We start from the raw sequence: 23,658 nt of genomic DNA, 5'->3' as shown, positions 1-23,658 counted from the left end.
GTTTAAATGTGTTTATCACTGGAATGAACTGCAGCTGCCAATATTTTAAACCTGGGCTCTATTATTTACATATATTGGCGTCTAAATGACTAAAAGGTACAAGAGGTTTTGGAATTGGTCCCGTGGATCGCCTCAGCCGGGAGCCCCTAACATTTCCTGCATTAGCTGCAACGTTATCTTTGGGCAACAGTGCATGAAGGGATCCTAACAGACCCGTTTCCCTGTGGACCTTTTGGTTTGGCATAAGATCTCCAGTCTTTAACCGGAATCAGAAGTATTCTCAAAGGAGAAGTGTTGCTCAAAAATATCCCAGAAAGAGATATGTTGTTGAAGAAGACGATGCTGGAAATGTGAGTCAGAGTTGGACTGAGGAGTTGTTGTTTTGGAGGACAAGGTTGTCATAAAATGTTTCTACCTCTGAATCATTTCGACCAAAAAACATGCAGAAAAGATTTTTAAAATACCAGGAATAGTGCCAACTTGCTGTCTCATGTAACTCTTATTTTGATGTGTGAAACCTGACTTGTTTATTCCCGCTCGCGATCGTCTTCTGGTACTTTACAGCCACCAACTGTTAATCAGTTGTTTGATATTCTGTTTCCAGCTTTTAGAGAGACCTTTATCTGTGTTTTGTTTCTTTAAACCAAATATTCCAACTAATTTGAATTCAAAACGATGGAATCACAATATTTACAAAGTCACCAAATGTTTTACCTGTGAGTACCCAGAGATTCTGTGCTCTTCATGGCGGCCCTCTTTATGGAAATCTGGATTTTCTAACGCGGTGATTTATTTAAATAAGTTAACATTGACATTTTTATGCATGGTTGGGCCTTAATTAGATTTAAACACCATTATTTAGAAGAAGAAAAAAAATGAAAAACATAGAAATTGCTCAAACAAATTGGAAGTGTCATTTTGGGTTTTGAGTCTCTGCATGGACAAATAGGCAGCTGAGTTGGACAGACTGGGGGTCTCTGCAGGAGTAATCTGCTGCTGGTGCTTCTCCAGCACGACTGGTGATGGGCAGCAGCTTAGAGCTGGCAGTGAAGAAAGGGACACGGTGGCACATAGAGTACTGGACATGTCGGTAGGGATTACATTGGGCTTTAGAAAGGGTCAGAGGTCAGGCTGAGCGTGTGCCGGCAGCTTTCTGCGCCAAAGTGACTGTACTCTCAACACTGTACAATGCCATCTCCTTGTGTTGCTGGGGGCGAGCTGAGTAGCTTCACTTTCACACTGTCACTTCCTCTCAATATCTGTGAATCCAATTCCCTTCAGATGCATCTACTGTATTGCCTTGTGTAGCAATATCTCCCAGGAGATATCAGTTTAGTCTAAAGTCAGATTTCAGTCTGAATCATACCTTTGTTGTTGCTGCACAGAATATTGCATGTTCTGCTTGTGTCAAGAAATGCCAGCAAGAAATATGTTCACTTACAACTGCAAGCTAGCTTCCTCAGGACTAGCTTGAGGGTTTTTTTGACCCAGCTTTTATGTAACCACAGAAGTATTGTTTTGAAAAATGAGCTGAAACAGCAACTTCTTAAGCGTAATGGTCCCAACAAAGGTCAGCACTGATAAATTAGTTTACTGTTTGTCAACATTTGAGTCAGTGAAGCCTCTGATTGGTGGTGATTTGGTTGATCCTATTCAAATTAGGACATATTGTCCTAAATGTGTCTTACTTGGCACTTATACGTATTACCTTGTATTTATAATTTTACATGTAGCATTATTGTCATGATATGACGGTTGAAGTATTTTAAGAGAGCTAAAGGTGGTGATACACGCATCAACTTTTACATCAACATCAACAGACAACGTAAACATCAACAAGCAACATGATGAGACACGGGGCATCCGGCCTATCTCTCTGTACTCCTCTGTTCCAGTCGCAACTAGGACTGTCTTGTGGGCAACTACGGCGTTACCATAGCAACTCCTTGTACGACGGCAATTTAAGCTAGCTCAAACGATCTAATTCAAATCTGTTACTGACAAATTTCACGGCAATTAAGCATCTCAAAGGTGTTGTTAGTTTAGATTCAATTATTTTTATTATCATTATTTTATTTTATTTTTTTATTATTATTTAAGTGTACAGTCAACATTGAACACTGACGTTGTCTGTTGATATTGATGTAAAAGTTGACACGTGTATCACCGCCTTAATGCATGTTTTTCTACCTGTGTCGATGCTAATCACTAGGGCTGACAATTTCATCGCAATATCACAATATGAGCATTCACAATAAACACATCGCAAAAGTCTGAACTTATCGCCACGAATAGGAAAAATTATTTTATGTAAACAAGCCACGCCTTCTCATTAAGGATTGGATGGCACCCTGGGTGTGATGGCAGGGCTTTCACACCACGTTGATGCGATCAGATGAGGCTCAAGCTAGCAATCAGCTACCCTCACATTAGTTGGTGTCAATTTAGTTGCAAACACAGGTTTTGTGTAAAACATGCAGACTGGCAGATAGACATAGAAACTAAGAGTTCTAGCTAATACGCACTCTTTAATATGTTATTATCATTCTTCATACTGTTATCGCAATACTGAACGACGTAATCGCACATCGCAGAGTTTTCTCATGTCATGCAGGCCTTCTACACCACGACTTGTTGCATCTTTATTTGCTAATAGGATACTGGGAAGTTAATTGTTCATATTTACTTCATCAAATCTAAAGTGTTTTAATTACAGCACAGCACCGGATCATTTAGGACCACTTTCTAAATAACTACTCTCAGCTTGGATTAAATGTTGCACTCTGTAGCAGAACAAAGCAAATCATTGAATCTAATTAAGCTTATTTGTTTGTGTTGTACGTTTGCTTCCTGGATCTTGAAAAAAAATACATATTTGAGAGTCTTGATTGCCTTTCCGATCAGAGGAAAACACTCTCTCCCTTCACATCAGTCTCAACAAACTGTGGGATTTTTGCAGGATTGTTTGAGGAAAGACTCACCGTCCTCTCGAGACTTTTGAATGAAAGCATCAACACCGCTCTCTCCGTAGTTCCCCTCAGAGGCCACGGTGGAGACGTAGTTCCAACGCATGGCTTTGACAATATCCACCATGGCCTGGGCCTGGTAGGTGTCTGGGGGCACCACCCGGGAGAAGAAGTCGTAGCGGGTGTTATCACTCAGCTCGGGAGCTGTGGAGGCGTAGCTCACCTGGGGGATCTATGTGAGAGGAAGAGAGAGAAAGCGATTACACCAAAGAAACATGTTACTTATGTAAAATAATTATAAATGCAGCATGAATGCTCCTTGCAGTTTCATGTACAAAAGCATGATTATAATATGACACCGAACATCTGCTGGAACCTTAGCAGCTCCCTGCTTGTTTTTCACCCTCCACAGTTGGCACTCTGTTGCTTTAAATAGTCCTGATGATCACAGGCTTAGCTGCAACACTTTCTGAGAAACATTTTCCACACCAGTCAAGCAACACTAATCTGTTCATGAATTCTCACTTGTCTCCAGCAAAAAATGATCTGCCTCCAGAGCTGCAATAATACCCAGAGTTCAAGTCAGATATCCCAGAGCGATTATTGTTTAATGGGAAAACTATAAATATGACTTAAGAGTGTTACAGTTTGAATAAAAGTAGACCCCAGTAAGGTGAAATCTTGAGGGATCGCTCGATGGGAAGGAAGATAAGCAAGTCAAACTTATTGAACTGAAACAACTTTATCTTAAAATAGTCCCAGCTGTAGATTGCACTTCTCAGACTTGGGCCTGTCCTCACATGCCGCTGTTACAAAAGCTTTAACTCCCTCTGTTCTTAGTTTCACCACAGAACTCCTCCAGAATTCGCCTCTAGCATAGAAACTCTTAGCTGGTGTGTAATCTCAACTTTTGCTTGCTCAAGTTGTTTCAGATTCATGGCTGTCGTAGCTTCTGTGATCTTCCCATGGCTCCTGTTCTGCTCAGTTAGGAAGCTAACCGGCCACATTTTATGACGTTCAGTAATGTGTTTCATGGGTTATCTTCAGACACGGACGCACTTTTTATGCTGATGCAGGTTTTTTTTTTTGTCCCGATTTCTCATGCTTTGTAAATTCAGACGGTAGATGTAGAAGGCAGAGTGGCAGCTGCTTTAAAGCAGTTTGACTGCATGAGTCAGTGAGTGAGCATGTTTTAATGTGCATGAACCAGCACTGTATTCAAGTAGAATACTAGCCCTGAATAGGGCTGTACCCGAATCAGGATTCGACTATTCGTAGATTTATTTTTTTCATATAGCAGTGTTTTGGGGGGGGTGATTAACACAGATCCAGGTTATTAAACGTCTGTGTCTTCCCTGCGCTGCGTTATTATAAACTGTGATGAACTGATCGCAGGTTACAGCTCCTGCTCGTGTCATTCACAGCACGGTGAGACATACTTTATAGTAGCTTTAAAGTCACGGAAATATGGACAGATCGCGACGTTATTGAGCCAGTTACAGAGCATGAAAAACACACACAGATCTGTGATCTCTTTTCAGTTAACCAACAGCGCATGTCATGGAGGGAAAAAAAACAAAAGCTCAACTTGAACAGACAGAGATTCGACTTGCGACTTTCAGGGGGCAGCCCTAGTCCTGAAGCAACCAATAAGGTCTTAATCCGCTAAATAAAGTAGTGTTTTATGTTGAAAACCAATCAGATGGGGCGGCACTCGTCACCCTGGTTAGCACCAGACATGGAGGAGCAACTTGTTTTGGCCGTGTCTGTCTACCCAGAGCTGTGCGATGTGAAAAACCAACAGTAATCGCAATAGAGACCGAAAAGCCCATTTGTGGGAGCAGATCTGCCGGACACTAAATGTGGCTAGTAAGTGCTCTTACCGCCCTACACGTTGTAAGCTTGTTGTTAGCTGTGTAGTAAGTTAAACTTGTTGTCATAGAAACAAAATCAGCGTGCAGCGTTTTTTTTTCTCACCGCACAAGCGCTTCATCCCAGCGCTCCCGTCAGCGCTTTACTGCCAGAAAAAGGCGCTATGTGGACACGGGGCCTTATGGTTGCATGTCATATTTAGACACATGGTAGCGTCTGTTTTTTTCCCCTGTTTATATGTAGTTAACGTCAAACTGTCTCTCTTATGTTAAAAGCAAATAAAAGAGCCTTGTTAAGTTAGGGCAAACTTCTTCCAAAATGCATTTTGGAAGAAGAATTGCATTAAAGCATTTCTTAATTATGAATTGGTAGTCTCACTTTGCCGTTTTATCCGATGATTGACACATTAATAAAAGTAGCTCATCTTTTACAAACACTGTCCATCATTTCACCTCGGTGTCGCTCTGGGGCTTTTCATGAACACTGTCACCTTTCAGCTTCTCCTCTCAGATGAAGAGATGTGTGCATGGAGGGATAGGCTGAATATTGATGTGAGAAACACTTTGAAACCTGCTTTGAACATTATTTATTTGTTACAGCTTAGAAGATGTGTGACTTCATCTACTTTATATGAATCTGAATTTGCAAATACAAATAGTATGTTTAGGGAAAAAGGGGAAGGAAAGAAGCCCACCCCCGCAGTACATCCAACAGTCATACATCAAAGTAAACTTTCCACACAAACAGTCCAACTTTATTTGCTCCACTAACTGCAGACACGCCGCTGTGGAGGTGATATCGTCCCTTCCTGTCTGCCTCACTTCACACAGCGGCCGCCTTTGATGTGGTCAGCTTTAGCGCTGCCGTGATCCTGCTACTACCGCGCTCCCTGCTTGTCGCTGCAGCCTGTGTGAGGAGCACAGCTGTTCAGTCTGCACTCGTGACCTCCAGCTCCTAACACCTTGTGTAACTCAACACTGGCTTTCTTTTCGCCACAAGGATCCGCTGGGTAACGCCAGGACGAGGGCGGCCGGTGCAGAACTTGTCATGACCTCCTTTTGTGTCTTTTATTGTAACATTTGTAGAGTCTTACTTCAGCGCCGGCTCTTGTGATGTGACAAACACGCCAGGCAAAAACAGCCTTGTTAACTCGATTCCCTTTCGGATAAGAGAGAAGGCAGAACTGGGAAATGTGTGTGCGCGCTAATGGACCGTGGGCATGTTGCATGTCGGCCTCTTGGACTGACGGCTCTCAGTCGTCCCAGGCCGTCACACTGTGCCTCATCCACACTCAATTTCTGCGTCGGTTGTCTTGTTTTGAGCTAAAATTGCTCGTGCAAATTGCACAGCTTCACGAGCTGTGAGCACCGAATGACATCGATGTTGGAGGCTGACATGCTTCATGCACATGCTCCTGTGGGATGCTCTTACAGACCCAGACCCTGACAGGGTGTGTGTGGAGTCTGCGCCCTGCGGACTGGCAGCAGTCAGCTGACTTGTTGATGTAACACCTGGTTGTGACAGCCGGCTGAGGTAAACCTGACCCTGTAGTTTGCTCACTTTATGTGTGCGATGGCAGAAGGTAGAACTTTTCTCCTTTTACATCTGTGTTTCTCTCCCACTTGGAAGCAAAGAAAAGTGTGAACCAGTTTTTTGTTGTTTCTTTTCACACTCCTTTGACGTCATGAAGCGAGATCTAGCAGAGTGAAATTTAAGTGTTGTTCAAAGGTGTTTGGAAGGTGTTAATGATGTCTGCTTTTAGATTATTTCAATATTCATGCACACAGCAGCACAGGGGAAGTGAAAGTGCTCTTTGCACGCACAATTCACTCCCCAGTTTCTCTGTCTGAGTGATAGATGTACCTATATTTGTTAATTTAGCAAATTAAGCTAAAACATAAGGTGATGTGCCAATATGCCGATATTTTCCAACCCTTTTTGCCGATTGCCGATTTCGATAGTGATATACTAGGCACATGTTTTCTTCCACCTAATTACAGAGAACATCAAGTCTCCCCTGTAGTGGAATTTATATCATGTCTACTGTTATTGTAGTGGCCCACTGGCAGATTCTTCTGGGCGATTAATTTTGTATTATTGAATGAATGAGATCTGGCCCCTCCTCGCATGACCGATGCTGAGCACACCCTTGCTGTCCGTTTCGGAAATTTTGGAAAAACTGCCATACCGCAGACATCTTGCACTTTTCTTCACGCTTTTTTTAGGGAGTCACCGAGCATTTAGGCATAATTAAAGCTCTGTTTTATCATCGGAAAATATCGGCTTGAAAATGACATATCTGCCGATGCCGTTCTGTCATTTTCAAGCCATAATCTACACATACCTATAACCTGTCCATATAATATCATGCATCCCTGCCCCTCAGCATTATTGAACTCTCCTCTAAGAGCATCTATTAAGTAAGGGATAATGTACAGTGAGCAGGTCGTTATCACAGAATGGAACCCTGACAGGGTGAGCAAGAACCCGATGCGAATCCCTCCGGGGTGTAATATATCGCTTATTACACAGCTATATACAAAGAAATCAATTATTTGATACAGTATATAGTATAACTTTGGAAATTATTTTATTAATTTAAAAATGATTATATTTCCATTTTCCGTTTAAAAATAGTCCGTTACACTCACAGTGAGAGCTGCGTCTATAGCAACGGTTAGCTCTGTAACCTTCTTAAAATAAGCTAACCAAGCTAATATTACTCACATTACAATGAGCTAAGCTAGCTGTTATCACTCACATTAAATGGAAACATTTCCAGTGACGGTGGAGTAAGACATTCACCAGACTTCTTTGGGCGTATTGATATGATTACAGTTAGTCCTCCAGAGCAACATCCCTAGCAACGGTCTGTTGTCATATTGGGAAATAACAGACCTGCGGAATTAACCAATCAGAGTCTAGTATTTAACACTGCTGTTTAATAACAACACGTATAATCATTATTTTTTGTTAGTGGTTAAAATGTTGCTGATTTTCAATATTAATAATGTTGTGGTGATAACATACTAGGAACAATAAAGGCTTAGTATGTAGAAATTACATTTAAAAATGTTTTGTTGTTTTTCAGCAAATTCCTGCAATACTTTATAAATACTCGTGTCAGTGTTTTCTCCTCTTTTTAATCCCTCTCTTGTGTGTTTTTAATTCTGCTGCTGTCATGTATTGTATGGTGCAGCCGTGACGTGCCTGGTCCCATATCTGCCAAATAAGTGGGAGCTGCACTGAAGCTTCCCTGTGTTGTATTTTTCACCTGAGGGATTTTCTCGGCTGCAACAATCACACAATTTCAGCATTCTGTCAAGAAGCGGGACAGGCAGAGCTTATCGTGTTTGTGTTGGCGAGATTTCTTGCTCACTGGACTACAGCGATAGTCCTGAACAGTGTGCTTCCTCTAATAGAACACAGTCACTTCTTAGCATTGACTCAAGAAATTAAATTCCTCAGCAAAGGCCGCCTCTGATCTCCCCGCTGAATCAAAAGAAACGGGGATTGGGAGGAAAAATAAAGACGTGATGTGTTTTTGTAAGAAGACGGTGCCATATGCGAGCGGCGGGAGAATATCTTGGCAGGGGTTCGGTGTATGAAAGCTGCACTGTGCGGCTGAATTCAGGAGGGCCCACTATTCTCACAGCCAGATTCAGTGGTAAAGATCTGAGGAGGTTGTTCAAAAATGTTCTCATGGCTGCGTTTTACTGATGCTGTGTGTGCTTACCATCTGTTCAGGCTGAGACTAAAGCAGCTCAGCTTCCTGTCCTCTGTACTGAGCTCTTTCACCTCATCACTTCATACAGAGCAGCAATATATTGTCTCCTCCCAAGTTTATAAAGCTGCTTTAATCTGCACCCCCTCCCCCCAGTAACATCCCTTTAATTGCTAATGGGCTTTGGAAATATGCTTAATTGCTGTGATGCGAGTCTCAAGCAGATTTCTGATGCAGATTTAATGTTCAAATCACTTGCTTTAAATAACTGCGCCTTTTTAAAAATTCAATGAGCTCATTTGGAACTGCATCAATGCAGGAGTAATGATGCTCATTAGAACTGTACAGAAGTATTATACATCTGTACTGTTTGCCGGGGAAGAAATATCAAAAGCTTCCGTCGGGCTCTGGAAATGTTTTAATAAATACTTCCTGCAAATAAGTTTGCAGTGTATTTTTAACCTGTGGAAAAGACAAGGAAGAAGTGTTGAACTTTCTGTGACGCAGGACTCCTGTTCCTGCGTCTGAGGTGTTGTTTTATTTACAGTAAAAGAATGACACATAAACCCAAGAGTGGCTGTTGTGGTGTGTGTTTGTTTTCAGCTCATCTGATTCAGCTTAAACATGAATGGACCAAAACTGTTCTCCTCGACTAACAATCGTCCAATCATAGCTCAGCGTCACATCAAGGCACAACCAGCAGGTTAAAGGGATAGTTCAGATTTTTTGAAGTGTGGTTGTATGAGGTGCTTATCAATAGTATGTGTACTACCTAAAGTAGATAACACACAGCGCAGCTCCTGCTCCTGAGTTTCTACACAGAAGCTAAGCTACGCTCGCTGCCGATGGGGTCAAAAGTACTCCGTACAACGCTTCACATTGAAGTCACACGGCCCTTTCCCTCAGCACTGTCTTACTCTTCAGACAGAACAGCCCTGTATACCGCATGCAGCGCCCGTTTCGGATCAGCTGTTTGGGTCAGCGGTTTGTAGAAGAGACAACAAATGAAATCTAAAATACATAATGGAAACGACGGAGTGCTGTTCACAGCGGGGACTAGAGGACATTGTTTTCCTCTTCATGCCGCGATGTGCATTATGTGATGTCAGCTGTTTGTGTCAGAAGGTGCAGCGGCTATCACAGACTGAAATCAAACTTTACTTTTCTGAAGATATCACTGTTGGTGCTTGTTTTTTTCCGGACTGTTCAAACAGAGAGTGTCCTGGTTATCTTACAGATTACACCGAGTTCTGTTGAGTGATAAGATAGTGGTGGCTCGCTCCGCAGAATGTAAACACCCACACTCCACGCCTGTACCGATCATTTTTCTGAAGACGATTATGCAAAACCAACGCCGAATGATCCAGCCGACCCCACTTCAAAAAATCTGAACTATCCCTTTAAGCTTTGGATTTCTAAGCAGCATTCATGTGGCTGCAGTAACAACGAGACTTGTTATCTCAAAACTTTTTAGGCCCTGGCGTTTTTTTCTTAAAGATTTTTGCGGCCATTTTTGCCTTTATTTGTAGGACAGCTGAAATAGCTTACATGTAGCTTTACAGTTTTGTTGCATTACTGTGTTACGTACACTGTTTGTAGCCGTCAAATACAAATAACACACCTTTTAAGTTTCAAACTAGTTACATGGAAACATTAACAAAGTGAGCTGGGGACTCACAGAGAGAGTGTTTATTAGCTTGTTAGCTACAGCTGATAAATTCTAATAACTGCCTCCATTCAGCTAATGAAATCATTGGCTACAAAGAGAAGCCATTTTTGTTTATGTTTGTGTTTAATTAAAGACCAATTGTCTAAAGAAAGACTGTGCCAGTGCTTTAATTGCGAACAGCGGTCACTAAAATGGGAGGAGCTTTGCAAAGTGTTATTTCTGCCCAACCCCTTCACCTGTCAGGATGCCTGAGGGTAACTCTGCATGTAACCGCAGAAATGGTGCGATAGCTTCTAATCGTAAAAATCTGTTTTTTACACTCATTTAGATACAAATAAAGTGAGTGTGTCGTCTCATACAGGAGCCCCAGAGGACCACATGTCTGATCCTCGTGAGCACCTTCAGGAACACAGTGTAGTCCTCACCACTGACTTATGAAACAGCTGAATAAAACACTGGATGCTTTCCAAGGTGAAGCTCCCAGCCGGTGTATCCCCACAGTGTAGATTTACTTAAACAATGCTCCTCCTGGCATCATAATTGATCAAACTATTGTGTTGTAGAGAATTTTTATGCGCTTTCCTACTTTCAGCTACTCAACAGTTTCTGTGTTCTTGTCATTAGGGCTCCTCACCTCTGCCAAGTAAAGGAGGTTTGTTTTCTCTGCAGCTTGGCCTGACACTGTGACTAACTGCAGATCCAATCTGCTGAGTCATAAAATGCATTGAGATCTTTCAAGCCATTGTTACTGAGATCAATATGGTGGGACTAAAGTTAACAAAGCACGCTCCACACAGATGCCTGGGCCTACGATCAAAGTCTGACTCGTCCGTTTGCAAGGAAACACCAAGACCTAAATTATGTCTTTCAACTTTCCCTGTTCACAACTCTTTGTAGTCTCTTATACTTCCTCTGAGATAGATAATGAGACACTTTTACCTGCCGCACGTCCTTCTTCTAGGCAGAGCATCAGGTTTTACATCTATCAGCGACAGTGACGGTTGTCTCATTGCTTCTTTCATGCGCATAAAAAGCACACATCTCATGCTTGGGACAGAAATGTGTAAAATAACTCTCTATTTACTGATGTGTTTACCCTCTTTCTTCATGCATTCTGCGTTGCTCTTTGCACTTCCTGCTTAAAGCACAATTTAATTGGATTCACAGCAGCCAGTGTGCCAAACTAAAAATAGCCCAATCAACAGAAAGTAACACACAGACCTTTCCAAAGTCATTACGTCTTTCTTATATGTAAAATGTCGCTTCTTACAGTGAGTTATTCTCACGTCACTGGGTAATCAGTCAGAATACCTGCCGCCATCACACAACAGCAGGAACCACACTTTTCACAGGCATTTTCAGACTTTTGTGTTCTTTATAAAATTCAATTGTTAACAGATTCAGTAAGTAGACTCTAAAGCCCCAGACAGACAGAAAGCATCAGACTTTACTGTCAACAGTTGCATTGATTGTTCTCAATGGATGGAAGAAAAACAGAGACATTAGGAGCTGTGTTAAAACACCATGGCTCTGCTCCAGGCTTCAGTTCTCATGAGGAAGTCCACTGACAAACTCTCACAAAGCTGGACAGCGATGTGCTTATTGAAAAATGTGTATGATAATTTCAGAAATCACACCTTATCCGCTACACAGGACACCTCATTTACCGTCATCTTTCATTTAAATTAAAAAATGTCTGCAGCTTCTTTTTTACTACCAATCCCACAATGCAATGCATCACATTGGATGGATACGAACATTTAAAGTGGGGTATTATGCTAATTTCAAGCTTCATATTTCACTGTGTGATACCTGTGGAGTAGCTCAGCATAATTTACAGTTAAAAAAACGCATAATTTTTCTCACACTGGTGCTCTGTGCAGGCCCTCATACAGCCTCTGCCTGAAACGACTCAGTCAGCTCTGTCCCTTTAAGAAACCCCGCCCCTACAAGCCCACTTTCTTCTGATTGGCCTGCTCTCTGAAGCCTGCTGAGGCGTCACAAAGTGCAGCGTGTAGAAAAACCTGTGTGAAACCTGGCGTTCACAGCAGCCTTCATACTGAGCTGAGAAGCCTGGCGATTACTCCAACATACTTTTACCGACAGATTTGAAACTGCACCCACGTTTAGTTTGGACATCCAACATTGTAAAATTACATATATGTCTTAAAATGTGAAACAGCATAATACCCCCTCTTTAAAGGTCATGCAAAACGCAAAATATGCAGTCAATTCTCTGCTCACGAAGGAGTAAATTATAGAGTGTCTTCTACATCAGGAATAGGACATGAGGTTGCTGTAGACCTGCATGATTGGGGGTTTCAGTCACTCCAATGTCATCGCATAAGCAGCTCTGAGAGCATTCTGCATTTAAAGCATGTTTTGTGCAAATATAAACTTTGATTAAATATGGCAGCACGTAAACATTTTTCTGTAGTCCCCTGTAAAAGCCATCCCTGAGCATGCTTCTTACTTAAATATGTTGCATTAAACTGACAGTTTGATGTCTGTGATGCATTGAAGTCTCTGGAGTTTGAACATGTCTCTGTTCAAACCATATTTCCTCTCCATACAGCAGCTCAGCAAGTCCAAACAAGCCCTGAAAAAAAAGCAGTCAATCCAACAAGCCATGTGTCAGATTTATTATTATTTATTTCATTAATCAAAGAGAGACAACATGTCAGTGTCTCCCTGCTTCCCTCCCCTCGTGCTGCCATTGGCACTCGCGCTGTTTAGATCCATAAGTGTGACAGTTTGTTTGCAGGGTACCGGTAATGGCAGATGTTCCTACATGCTGTACGCTAAATAAAGGTCTTAATCATCAAGACTTTGATGAATCGAATGTCAAAGTGAAATCTGTGGGATTCAGTGGAGACGTGTTAGAGACAGACTTAAAGTTAGAGTGGAAAATTCCTCATTTGTATTTTTTTTTTTTTGCTATTCCCTTTCTGCTTATTAATATTAATGTAGATTGCGTTTATCTCTTTTATCCCAGCATGAGCTACGACTACACTTTTTCCTTGTCTTCACAGTTGTGTAAAGTAGGCGCACTACCTAATGATTTTGGCTCTAAGTTAAAGCTTTATTTCACATTAGACGGGAGTACAAAGGAAGCGATCGCTGTGATTCATTTGGAGGCATCAGTTAATGGCTGCCAAAAATATTCAGTTCACAGATTAACTTTTAAGAACAAAAGTGAAGCAGCGGCTCATATCCTCCTGAGCATGAGCCTCGGTATGAAAAAGAGCATGGATCTTTTATTTATAATCTGATGAATGTTGAGTTTGAGTGAGTGTTACTGTTTGGTAGGGGTGTAATCTCTATTTACAGATTCTACATAAAAATGTAGAATTTGCACGTGGCTGGATTTAAGTGCTGGCAGTGTTCTGGTTTCTGTTTGTGATACGCTTGTAATCTGAGTAGTATTGACCAATCACGTATCAGCAGGCTGCGGCGTATGCGGAAAAAAATAGTCCGTGTGGGGAGCAAAAGCAGGCGGAAAGTAATCCGCCGTCATGACATTCCGGAAGAATACAAACAGGTTAAAAGAATACAAAGTGCAAACAAAAAAAACGATAAAGTCAAGGTGTCAGACTCAACTCGAGTCGAACGCCAACGAGAGGAGGTGTGTCTTCAGCAGTGACTTAAAGGTTTCTAGGGTCTGAGCAGTTTTTACATGAGGTAAGCTGTTCCAGAGATTAGGGGCAGCCATCGCAAATGCTCGGTCGCCACAGTTTTTCTGTCTAGATCTGCGAACACTCCAGGAGCATCTGATTTGTCGACCTTAGTGCTCTAAGTGCAGTATGCAGATGCGGGAGTTTCTGCTAGTTAAGGTGGCACCAGCCCATTTAAAACATTAAAAACAAGCAATAAAATCTGATAATCAGGAAGCCAATGGAGGGAGGCCAGCACTGGTGTTATGTGATCACGCTTTCTTTTTCCAGTTAAAAGACGAGCGGCTGCATTTTGCACTGACTGCAGACGACGGCGGGATGACTGATCTAGGCCCACATACAAAGAATCTCTTATTAATCTTTGTAAACAGACATCTGCATGTGTGTTCAGCTACCAATCCGTTCTACATCAAAAATTCAACTTGAGACAAATTCCCTTGACACTGTGTCACGATTGCCGTTCAACGTTTCGATTTCCCGCCTCCCTTGAACTTACTTCACTTCTGATCTGAACGCACGGTCGCTCCTCAAGTTGCTACTCGGACTGTAAACGTTGTAGTGCACGGAAAAGGAAGTGTTGGCCGGAAGTCCTTATCGCTAAATGCTGGCTAAACCGGACATGTCGACATGATCACAGTCGTCCCCAGAGGCTGTATCGTTGTCAGACTATAGCCTATGGCGTCTGAGACTGTTGTGAGAGAAGTTTAGTTTAACATGAGGGATCTTTGACGCTGTGTGTTAAATGTGTGTTTTGGGTAGCGGAAAGGGCGGGCTGACCACTACTGCGCAGACTCCAAACGCTCAAGGGATATGTTCATTTTAGTCCAATGACATGATGTATCTTTGTGTACAGTCATTGGTTTGGTATTGTTATTCATGTTCTACATGATCGTGGCACTGTTGTCCCTGCAGATTTATGAGTTGCAGCAAATTAGCAGAAGTTAATTTAGCTGCGACACGTGCACTTAAAGACCATCTTTAACAACACTGGGCTGCAAGAAATTTCAAGATGAAGTGATTCTGTTCACAGAGAAATGGATCTGAACGAGGACTTCCTTTTAGCAGACCAAGTGAAATAATTTGGCCCTGGCTGTGCCTCCATTTTTTCCATTGTTGAGCAAAACTTCTACATGTTCGAAGGCTGGAACTGAATTGATTAATTGGGCAATGTTGTGCAAACGCCACTTCCGTTTCCACCCGTACATGACAGCAGTTTTACTGATTGCATTCTGGCACCAAACATCCCCCCGGTCTCTTCCTCTTCACTGTTCCAAGACCTGATTCACCAGTTTCGCAGTTATGAAAGCCCCGAATGCGTTACGATATACGAACCAGTCTACACAACTGTTTTTGTCATTGTTCGTTTATTCAGCTGTACACACACACACACGCAAACACACACACACACACAGTGCAAAAACAGTAGCCAGCAGCCATTTCAGCATTGTTACAGTTTGCATAAATCTCTGTATCTCTGGAAAAAGAGAACAGACAGGCAATACTAGATAAGAATTTATTTCCTCTTCTTGCAGGGGTGGGCTGTTCCATTTCATTTGCAGCCTTTTGTTACAAATAGGTGTCTCATTTTTCATACTTTGCCTCAGCAAAAACAAAACAATACAAAAAAAAAAAATGTTACAGCTGAATTAAATATTTGATAGACCCCGGCACTTATTGTTTTTTCCCTATACAGAGAGCGGCTCCGCGCTGCTCCTATAAGGCTGTTATTCTATTTGTTAGGCTTTGGCAATCACTAATTTGGGCTGTAGCAACTGTGATTAATTATCTCATTAGAAATTGAATTATCACTTGCGTTAAAAATGCAAATGATCTCGACTAAAGGTTGAGAATGTTGTGAGATTTGAACTAAATGACATATGTGATTAATGAATCCCTGCATAAAGCATAATGCGCTTGTTTACCACAAGGTTTGAAAGGAAGTGGTAGAAAGTGTAATTAAAGCTCAGGTCTGACTGATCCTCCCTCTTTTTGCATTGATCATCATTAAAAGACACACAAAGGAGACACGTGTCATCAAAATACCTTTGAAACTTGAGGACATAAAAAATGTGTCTCAAGTTTCCTCAAGTATCACTAAGATATAAAAAGCCCGACTCTCGTCGAGAGCTCAGGGAGATTAACAGGAGATGATTAAAAAATGTGAAATGTAATGAAATGTCTGGATGTATTTGCAGTTAACACAATAGATATCTCTTTTGTATTCAGCCTCCCTGAACTGGTGCCCTCCTCTGTCTCCTCTCCCCAGGCAACAGACATTTTCTACTGCTCTGGTTAAAAAGACATCAATGAAGGGAAAAGAGAAACTCTCAGCAGCACCTTAGGATATGAATGGATTTAATATTTCTGGGGATGACTCAGAACAAGTCTTGCACGCAATGTCGGATTCATACTTTATTCATCTATCCGGGACAATCTTAAGAGTGTCTTGCACGTTGTGACGTAGGTGATCCACAAGCCGTCTTTAGCAGCATTCCTGTTATTCTTGCATACTAACTGTAAACTCTTGAAATATTTTGCATTAAACTTATTCCAATGCTTCCAACCAAAAACAAGTTTTGTTTGATGGGGCCACATCAGAAGCCACCAGGACTTGAACCAAAGCCTCCGCAGCAGCGACTATTTATTTCCCCTCTAGGCCAGATCACAACTTCTTTGTGTAATTATACGCCTGATTCATTCTTCTGTATCACTGATTTATGACCTAAAAGCCCAGGCCAGTTCATTAAAGCTTTTGTATTTGGGCCTTCATTCTGTTGGCGGTAGCCATAAATATCATCAGCGGGCACAAACACTCGTTGACAGACAGCCGTGTTATCGCTAAAACTGGTGATAACAGACTGAGAGGACGGAGCTAATTAAAAATAATGAGTTCACAGCGTCACATTTCCTGACCACACATCCCTAACCTGATGGGAAATATGTTAAAAATACAGAGCCATATCACACACACGTTGGAATGGTCTCATTTATAGTATTTTATTCAAAATGTAGCTGATTTAACCAGTTCTATTTCCTGCTGCATAATAAGCATGAAATGTATTCTAGATGATTATATTTCTGTAGCAGGAGATATGTTTTGCATTACAGCGAGACTGCATGAAAAATAGTATTTCAGTTACCCTTAGACCTAAAAGCCTCCTTTCCAATATGTGGATTCATTTAGTAACGAAAAAGGTTTCTGTTGTTGAATTAGTTTTGGGGTGGGTGGGTAAGAGGCAACCATCATGCTGGTAGCGAATAACAAGTAATGTGTTTCAAAGCTCCTCAGGATTCAGTTAGATACATACTGACTGGAAAAACCTAAAGCTATAATCACTGATCATCAGTGCAGTTACTTCAGTCGATACAAAAGAAAGACCCCTGGAATATTCATTTTAAGTTTCCTACTTCAACCCTGGATAGGCGTCGCTCGAGTGGCAGCCTGTTGCGGTAGCTCCTGCTCAAAGACAAGCATTTTCTCTTTACTCTTTACTTATCTTATTAGTCTGTACATAATCTTTACTTATCTTATTAGTCTGTACATACTCTTTACTTACTTATCTTATTAGTCTGTACACACTCTTTACTTATCTTATTAGTCTGAGTCTGTACACACTCTTTACTTATCTTATTAGTCTGTACACACTCTTATTAGTCTGTACACACTCTTTACTTATCTTATTAGTCTGTACACACTCTTTACTTATCTTATTAGTCTGTACATATTTTTTAGAATACATCTGTTTACTTACTTATTTTTATATGCCCTTTATTGTAATCTTGCACTATCCACTTTGCTGCTGTAACACTGTAAATTTCCCCATTGTGGGACAAATAAAGGATTATCTTATTTTGTTTTAATCTACAAGATTAAGTAGCACAAAATTTGGTGTTGACCTTCCTTGTTCCCAGAAGACGAATCTCACTCCAGTTCACTCCAGTGACACCGTGATGTTCAAGTTTGTGGTTTTGAGTGACACATCTGAACAACTACTGGATGAATTGGCATGGAATTTGGTACAAGCACGCATGGTCCCCTCAGGATACATTGTAATAACTTTTCGTGATGATATTAAATGTAGCACCATCATTGGGTCAACAGTGTATCTTGTAGGGTACTTTGATTCATTCACTGCAGCTTCAGATGTACTTTGCATTTCATGCTAATCGGCAAATGTTAGCATGATTAAATACTGAACTAAGATAGCTAACATGGTAAATCGTATACCCACATAAGCATTGTCATTACAAGCATGTTAGCAAGCCTACATTAGCATTTAGCTCAAAGAAGCTAATGTGAGACTCTGAATATCACTTTATGTTTGACTCATATGTCACATAACCTAACCTCTTTGTGAGTACCAACACAGTCATACAGACATACTGTTACAACAAAAGAAAACCAACTTTCCGGGGGGTTTTTTATCTGTTAAATTTAGGCACAACATGAGTTTAGTTTTCTGACTCAGGTGCCCTCTAGTGGTAGTGTAAAAACACACTGTAGTAAACATACGTGACGTTTTTTCCCCACTAGTAACGTGTTAATTTAAAAAGATGGACTCCATGAATAATGTGCGATTCCACTTTGTTCAGTATGTAAAAAAATGACCCCAGTAATGTTATCTAGAATAAATACTGACACCAAAATCCGAAGTGTGGATTCGGATAGAAACTTCCCTGAAGGTGGACCACAGGGAGCCACTTGCTAAATTTTATATCATCCGCTCCATTTACAGAGGGTATGTCCCAAATCCTTTCTCTATTGCTCCCTCCTCCTTTTTCTCACTTACTCTGCTTCAGGAACCAAGTCGGGCGAGACGAAGCGACGCCAGATGGGAGAGAGATAGAGAGGCTGTGTTAACTTACCCGCCTTAACAAGAAGGATGAGATGTCAATTAGTAATGACTGCGCTTCTAAGGAGCCTCTAAAAGAAACGTTTGACTCAGTATATATTAAGGTAGGTTTCCATCAACTTTAAGGCAACTCAACCTTGAAAGTTTATGTGGAAACTCTTCAGAGGTATATTCAGCCATAGGTTAGTGTGTGTTAAACAGAAATAACACTCTGTAGCTACTACACCCAATATATCTACAAGCTACGTACATGTGTACACTTGCGCCACACGTCACATTTAGTGGTCGCTATGGCAGTCTTGGAGTAAAACAGACCTGAATGCCATCAGGTGTTAAGTTTGCAGAACACAAAGCGAGAGAAGCAGCAGTGAGACACTTCTCCATTGATCCCAAGAGAGTGAGAGGAAAAGTAAAGCTGTAGGTTACCTATGTCCGAGAAAGACGGTAAAAAAGCCGGTATGTGTAGTGGCGGGAGGATGAAGGTTAACGATCAGCGGCTAATGAATGCGCGTGGGACCACAGCACGAAAGAACGGCAGCTCAGAGTCTCTGTCAGATTATCAGGATGAAGCATGAAGAACTTTATCCCACAGTGAGTGTCAAGAGGGTCGGGAAGGACTTTGCTGCTTGTGCTGCTTTATAGTCAGAAATAAAGGCTGAAATAACGATGATAACCAACGTGTTTTCACTGTCTGTCAAGCAACATTTTTACAGTGTACTGTATGCATTAAAAAGGGGGTATTATGCTATTCCACATTTTAAGACGCTGGGTTTCACACAGTATTTTCTGCACGCTGCACGTGGGCCTGTAGGGGCGGGGTTTCTTAAAGGGACTGAGCTGCCCGAGTCATTTCAGGCAGAGGCTGTATGACGGCCTGCACAGAGCACCAGTGTGAGAAAAATGATGAGTGAGTTTTTCTAACAGTAAATTATGCTAAACTACTCCACAGGTATCACAGAGTGAAATACAAACCTCCAAATCAGCATAATACCCTCCCCCAAACAACAAACACAGCATATACTGATATGCAGCTTCACAGATCAACACGTCTGCGTAGCACCTGTTATCTATGTCACTATGTCATTATTTCAACAGGGGTCTCTCCCTCTCTATCTGTCTCTCAGTGCAGCAGGTAGGGTTAGATGCGCAGAGCAAGATCAAATTAGAGATTTGCTATTGATATGTAAGCCTAATTTTGTATACAGGTAAACAGTCTTACTGGTTTTAATCAACATTATTATAGTTTACCCATCTCTTCTGTCGAAGAAGGCGGAGGGCTGGGGCGGCGGTTGACCTAAGAGGGCGTTAGAAAAACTCACTACCATCACAGCCCTAGTGGTAGTGCACATGTGTGAGCAAACAATCTTGTTGTATGTCTGTCTTCATTTTTCATGCACACTGTGGGAAACTGGGCCAGGCCAGGCTATGTGGGGATAGACAGAGCAGACACACCCTCTGGAGGATGCCCATGAAGTCCATTTGTGCATGCATCCATTTGTCCATGAGTCGAGTGCTGTAACATCTATGAATTTTTTAACGTAGACGTAGAACCTCAAATAAACTTTCTTTCAGTCCATTTATATGCAGAAGCATCTCTTCAGTACAGTACACATACAGTAGGTTTGCATTCACGTTCAGACATGTGTACATTTACCTGTTCCCACTGAGCCCTGTATCCTCAAAATATGTGAACACTAAACTCCTGGGTCTTTCATACCGCTCTAATGATCGTGCAGTATATCAGTTCAAATATTAGTGTTTTTCTAACCAGCATTTTTTACTCATTAGGCTTCACAGCCAGCTTTGATCTGTCAATTCTTTCACCTTCATAACTGGGTAAACACGTAAGATGTGTCAGTGAGCCTCCTCCAGAGAGGAAGGAGGAGTCTAGGGGGGATTGAAAAGCTTATTTCGGGGGGAAGACCAAAGACAAATGGAGGTCAGAGAGACCACCGGTGCCCTAGACAAAATAATAGCCGAGCAACATTGAATCCAGGTTGTACTGTGAATATTTGTCTAAAGTAAACAAGGTAAACAAGTGTGTCAAGGAGGAGAGCAGAAATTGGACCCTCTAGAAACCAGGAAGCCAGGCTCAAGCACTTCTTAATAAAAGTGTGTCAGCAGGGAAATTTAAACCCCAACAGGAAACCTTTAAAAAAAAAAAAACAGGACACAGCTTTCACTTAATTATTCCTATCAGTGGAGGACCTGAATTTAAAGAAACCCCTACCCTATGTCACATTACCTGCAGGATCAGGCTGCGCACTGAGGTCAGACACAGATGAGGTGAGGCAGCGAACCACATTTCCTGTGTTGTTCTCGTCAAAGATTTATGTCGACTTTATGCCTGATGCTGCAACTTTTAAATCAGTATGGGAAGAAGCAGCATAGTTTGATCTAATTTAGTTCAGTGAATGTGGGAACACTTACTCCAGGCGACTGACTTCCTGCTCCTTTAATCTTTACATTAATTGTGTTTGTTTTGCAGTGCAGTAACCTTAAAGCCTTTGCCATTTGAGAGTTTGTGTAAGAGAGCGGCTGTTTCTCGGCTAGGTGCATCGGTTAAGTGTGCATTATTCAAGACAATATGGGTCACTTTATTATTATTTTAATATATCCTCATAGGATAAATGACCTGCTCCAGTGTGCTAAAAGATTAAGGGAGTATATACGAACACAATGGTCCCTGTAAATCTTTCTTAAAACATGAGTAGTTGTATTCACCGTCCATCTTTGTCATAATCCTTCGCTAAATATCCAGGAAGGAACGCAGACTAACAGGAGCAAAGCTACTAAACAACAGAGTGGCTATTATATATTTATGAAGTTATTCCACTTTTCTCCCTTCCCTTGTCTACTTACAAAACAGCTCCCATTTGCAGCAATGTATTAGAATTCCTTCAGAGACTCTAAACAGATGAATACAGTTGGAACCAACACACTCTGAGGTCTGTTGAGGAAAAGGCTTCAGCAGTGCAGCCCTGGAGTGGTTGGAGTATTTGGCTGTGATATCTAAAAAAAATTTAAGATTATTTATTTCACCATTAGAGAGGACAGCTGAAGAGGGACGGGGAATATTAGGAGAAGAGAGTGAGGACTGACAAGCAGCCAAGGGCTGCTGCAGCGAGGACTGTGGCCTCTGTATATGGGGCGCCTCCTCTACCCACTGAGCTCAACCAGCACCCAAATACATTTTGATCTTAAAGCTGTCTCAAAGATCTCAGTTTCGTTCTCCTTGGCGGCACCTATGGCAAAAAATAGTAATGGCGGGAGCACAGTGTTGCATGTGTGGCGTCCACAGTTGGCTCCGGTTGTCGCTCTTGATTTTCCTCGCTGACGGTCGCTTTCCTTGTTAGACTGTTTGCCTTCATCTGAGCGTCAAATTTGTTTCTTTTTCTTTGGATTTTCACTTATTGTTGAAGTTGTATCCGTCGTCATCGATCTTTTCTTTGTTTGTTCAGCCATAGTAGATTACTGTTTACTCGCAACACTTGCAGAGGCCAGAAAAGCAGCCGCTTAGCTCCGCCTACCCTCTCTGGCAGACCAACCACTGCTGGGTGATGGAAAACGCGTCACTAATTGGGCGCCACTTGTGAATTTTTCCGTGAATGTCGCCACAGACACCCAGTCTGTAATACTGTTAATGCAAAGGCTTTCATCAGTGGGCCGTAGGCTCAATCACCATTGTGGTACCTCATTTGGCGACAGATAGTGACGTAACTGAAAATCTTAGAGATTATTACTTTAACAAAGTAGAGTTCAAAGACATCATGAAATAAAAAGTACAATCCTTTATCTCTTGGTATATCTCAAATACATGTTGAAAAAATATAAACTATTCATCATAATCCATTTCTTTTCCTCTAAAATGCTGCATTGGCATTATAACCTGGAACCCTACCACCAAACAATAATGTTGACAGCATTAGTTGTTTTATTTTTTGTAGCCACTTTTTCTGAATATCTGCACATGGCCACGAGTATGTTTGAGGTTATGGAAGGACTCATGAATAAATAACATGGTTAAGGTTCGGAAAAGATTGCAGTGATGTGAGTGTTGTTTGCAGGACATGAACTCTGCTCTGCTGCGTGACAGAGAAATTGCACAGGCCTCTTACGACCCAACCATCACCTCTCAACTTACAGGGCGCACTAGTTCCTCCATTAGTACTGAATAATTTCATTGGAAGTCAACCGTGAGATGCAGAGTTGTTCATTTGGGGTGGGTCCATGTACGTTTTCATCGAGAGGTGGGTTAGCCCTCCCAGCAGGGCCAACATGGCTGCTCAGAGTCTTTTAGGGATCCCTCAAAAAGCAGCCATATCTTACTATTTAACCATTAGCCATATATGGTCTTTCCCACTTTAACTTCCTAGTTCAACCACAGCCCCTCTGCAGATCCATTACAGAACAAACAAGCGCCGCAACCCTATTATGTTTGGTAGGGGTGGGACTAAATATCGATACGGCAACATATATCGGTGTCCTGACTCGTGCAATGCAATTATTGATAGGCTGCAGCCAAATATCGATGTTTTAATTTACATATACTGTATATGGTGCTATAAACAGATTTCCTATACAGATATAATGTTACAATGTTGGATGTCCTGACTAAACGTGGGTGAAGTTTCAGATCTGTAGGTAAGAGTATGTTGGAGTAATCCCCAGGCGTCTCAGTTCAGTCTGCAGGCTGCTGTGAACGCCGGGTTTCACACTGTTGTGACGTCACAAAGTGCAGCCTCAGAAGGCTTTGGAGAACTGACCAATCAGAAGAAAGTTTGGGCTTGTAAGGGCAAGGTTTCTTAAAGGGACAGAGCTGACTGAGTCATTTCAGGCAGAGGCTGTATGAGGGCCAGCACCAGTGTGAGAAAAATTACTTTTTTTTTACTGTAAATTA

At 41.7% G+C, this 23,658-nt stretch overlaps 1 protein-coding gene across 1 annotated transcript in view; it reads right to left on the bottom strand.

Moving 5' to 3' along the window:
• Positions 1-23,658, bottom strand: part of LOC138589521 (metabotropic glutamate receptor 4-like) — a 140,935-nt gene that overhangs the window by 58,528 nt on the left and 58,749 nt on the right. The window contains exon 2 of the mRNA XM_069659841.1: positions 2,982-3,198. Coding sequence (XP_069515942.1) covers positions 2,982-3,198 — 217 coding nt within the window. The remainder of the gene's footprint in view (positions 1-2,981; positions 3,199-23,658) is intronic.

The sequence above is a fragment of the Semicossyphus pulcher genome, unplaced genomic scaffold (genome assembly GCF_022749685.1).
Source record: "Semicossyphus pulcher isolate SPU_LCO1_2020_fin unplaced genomic scaffold, fSemPul1.0.p SCAF_13, whole genome shotgun sequence".
In the NCBI taxonomy this organism is placed as follows: Eukaryota; Metazoa; Chordata; class Actinopteri; order Labriformes; family Labridae; genus Semicossyphus; species Semicossyphus pulcher.
The sequence above is the reverse complement of the archived record's forward strand: the minus strand, read 5'-3'. Positions and strand labels throughout refer to the sequence as shown.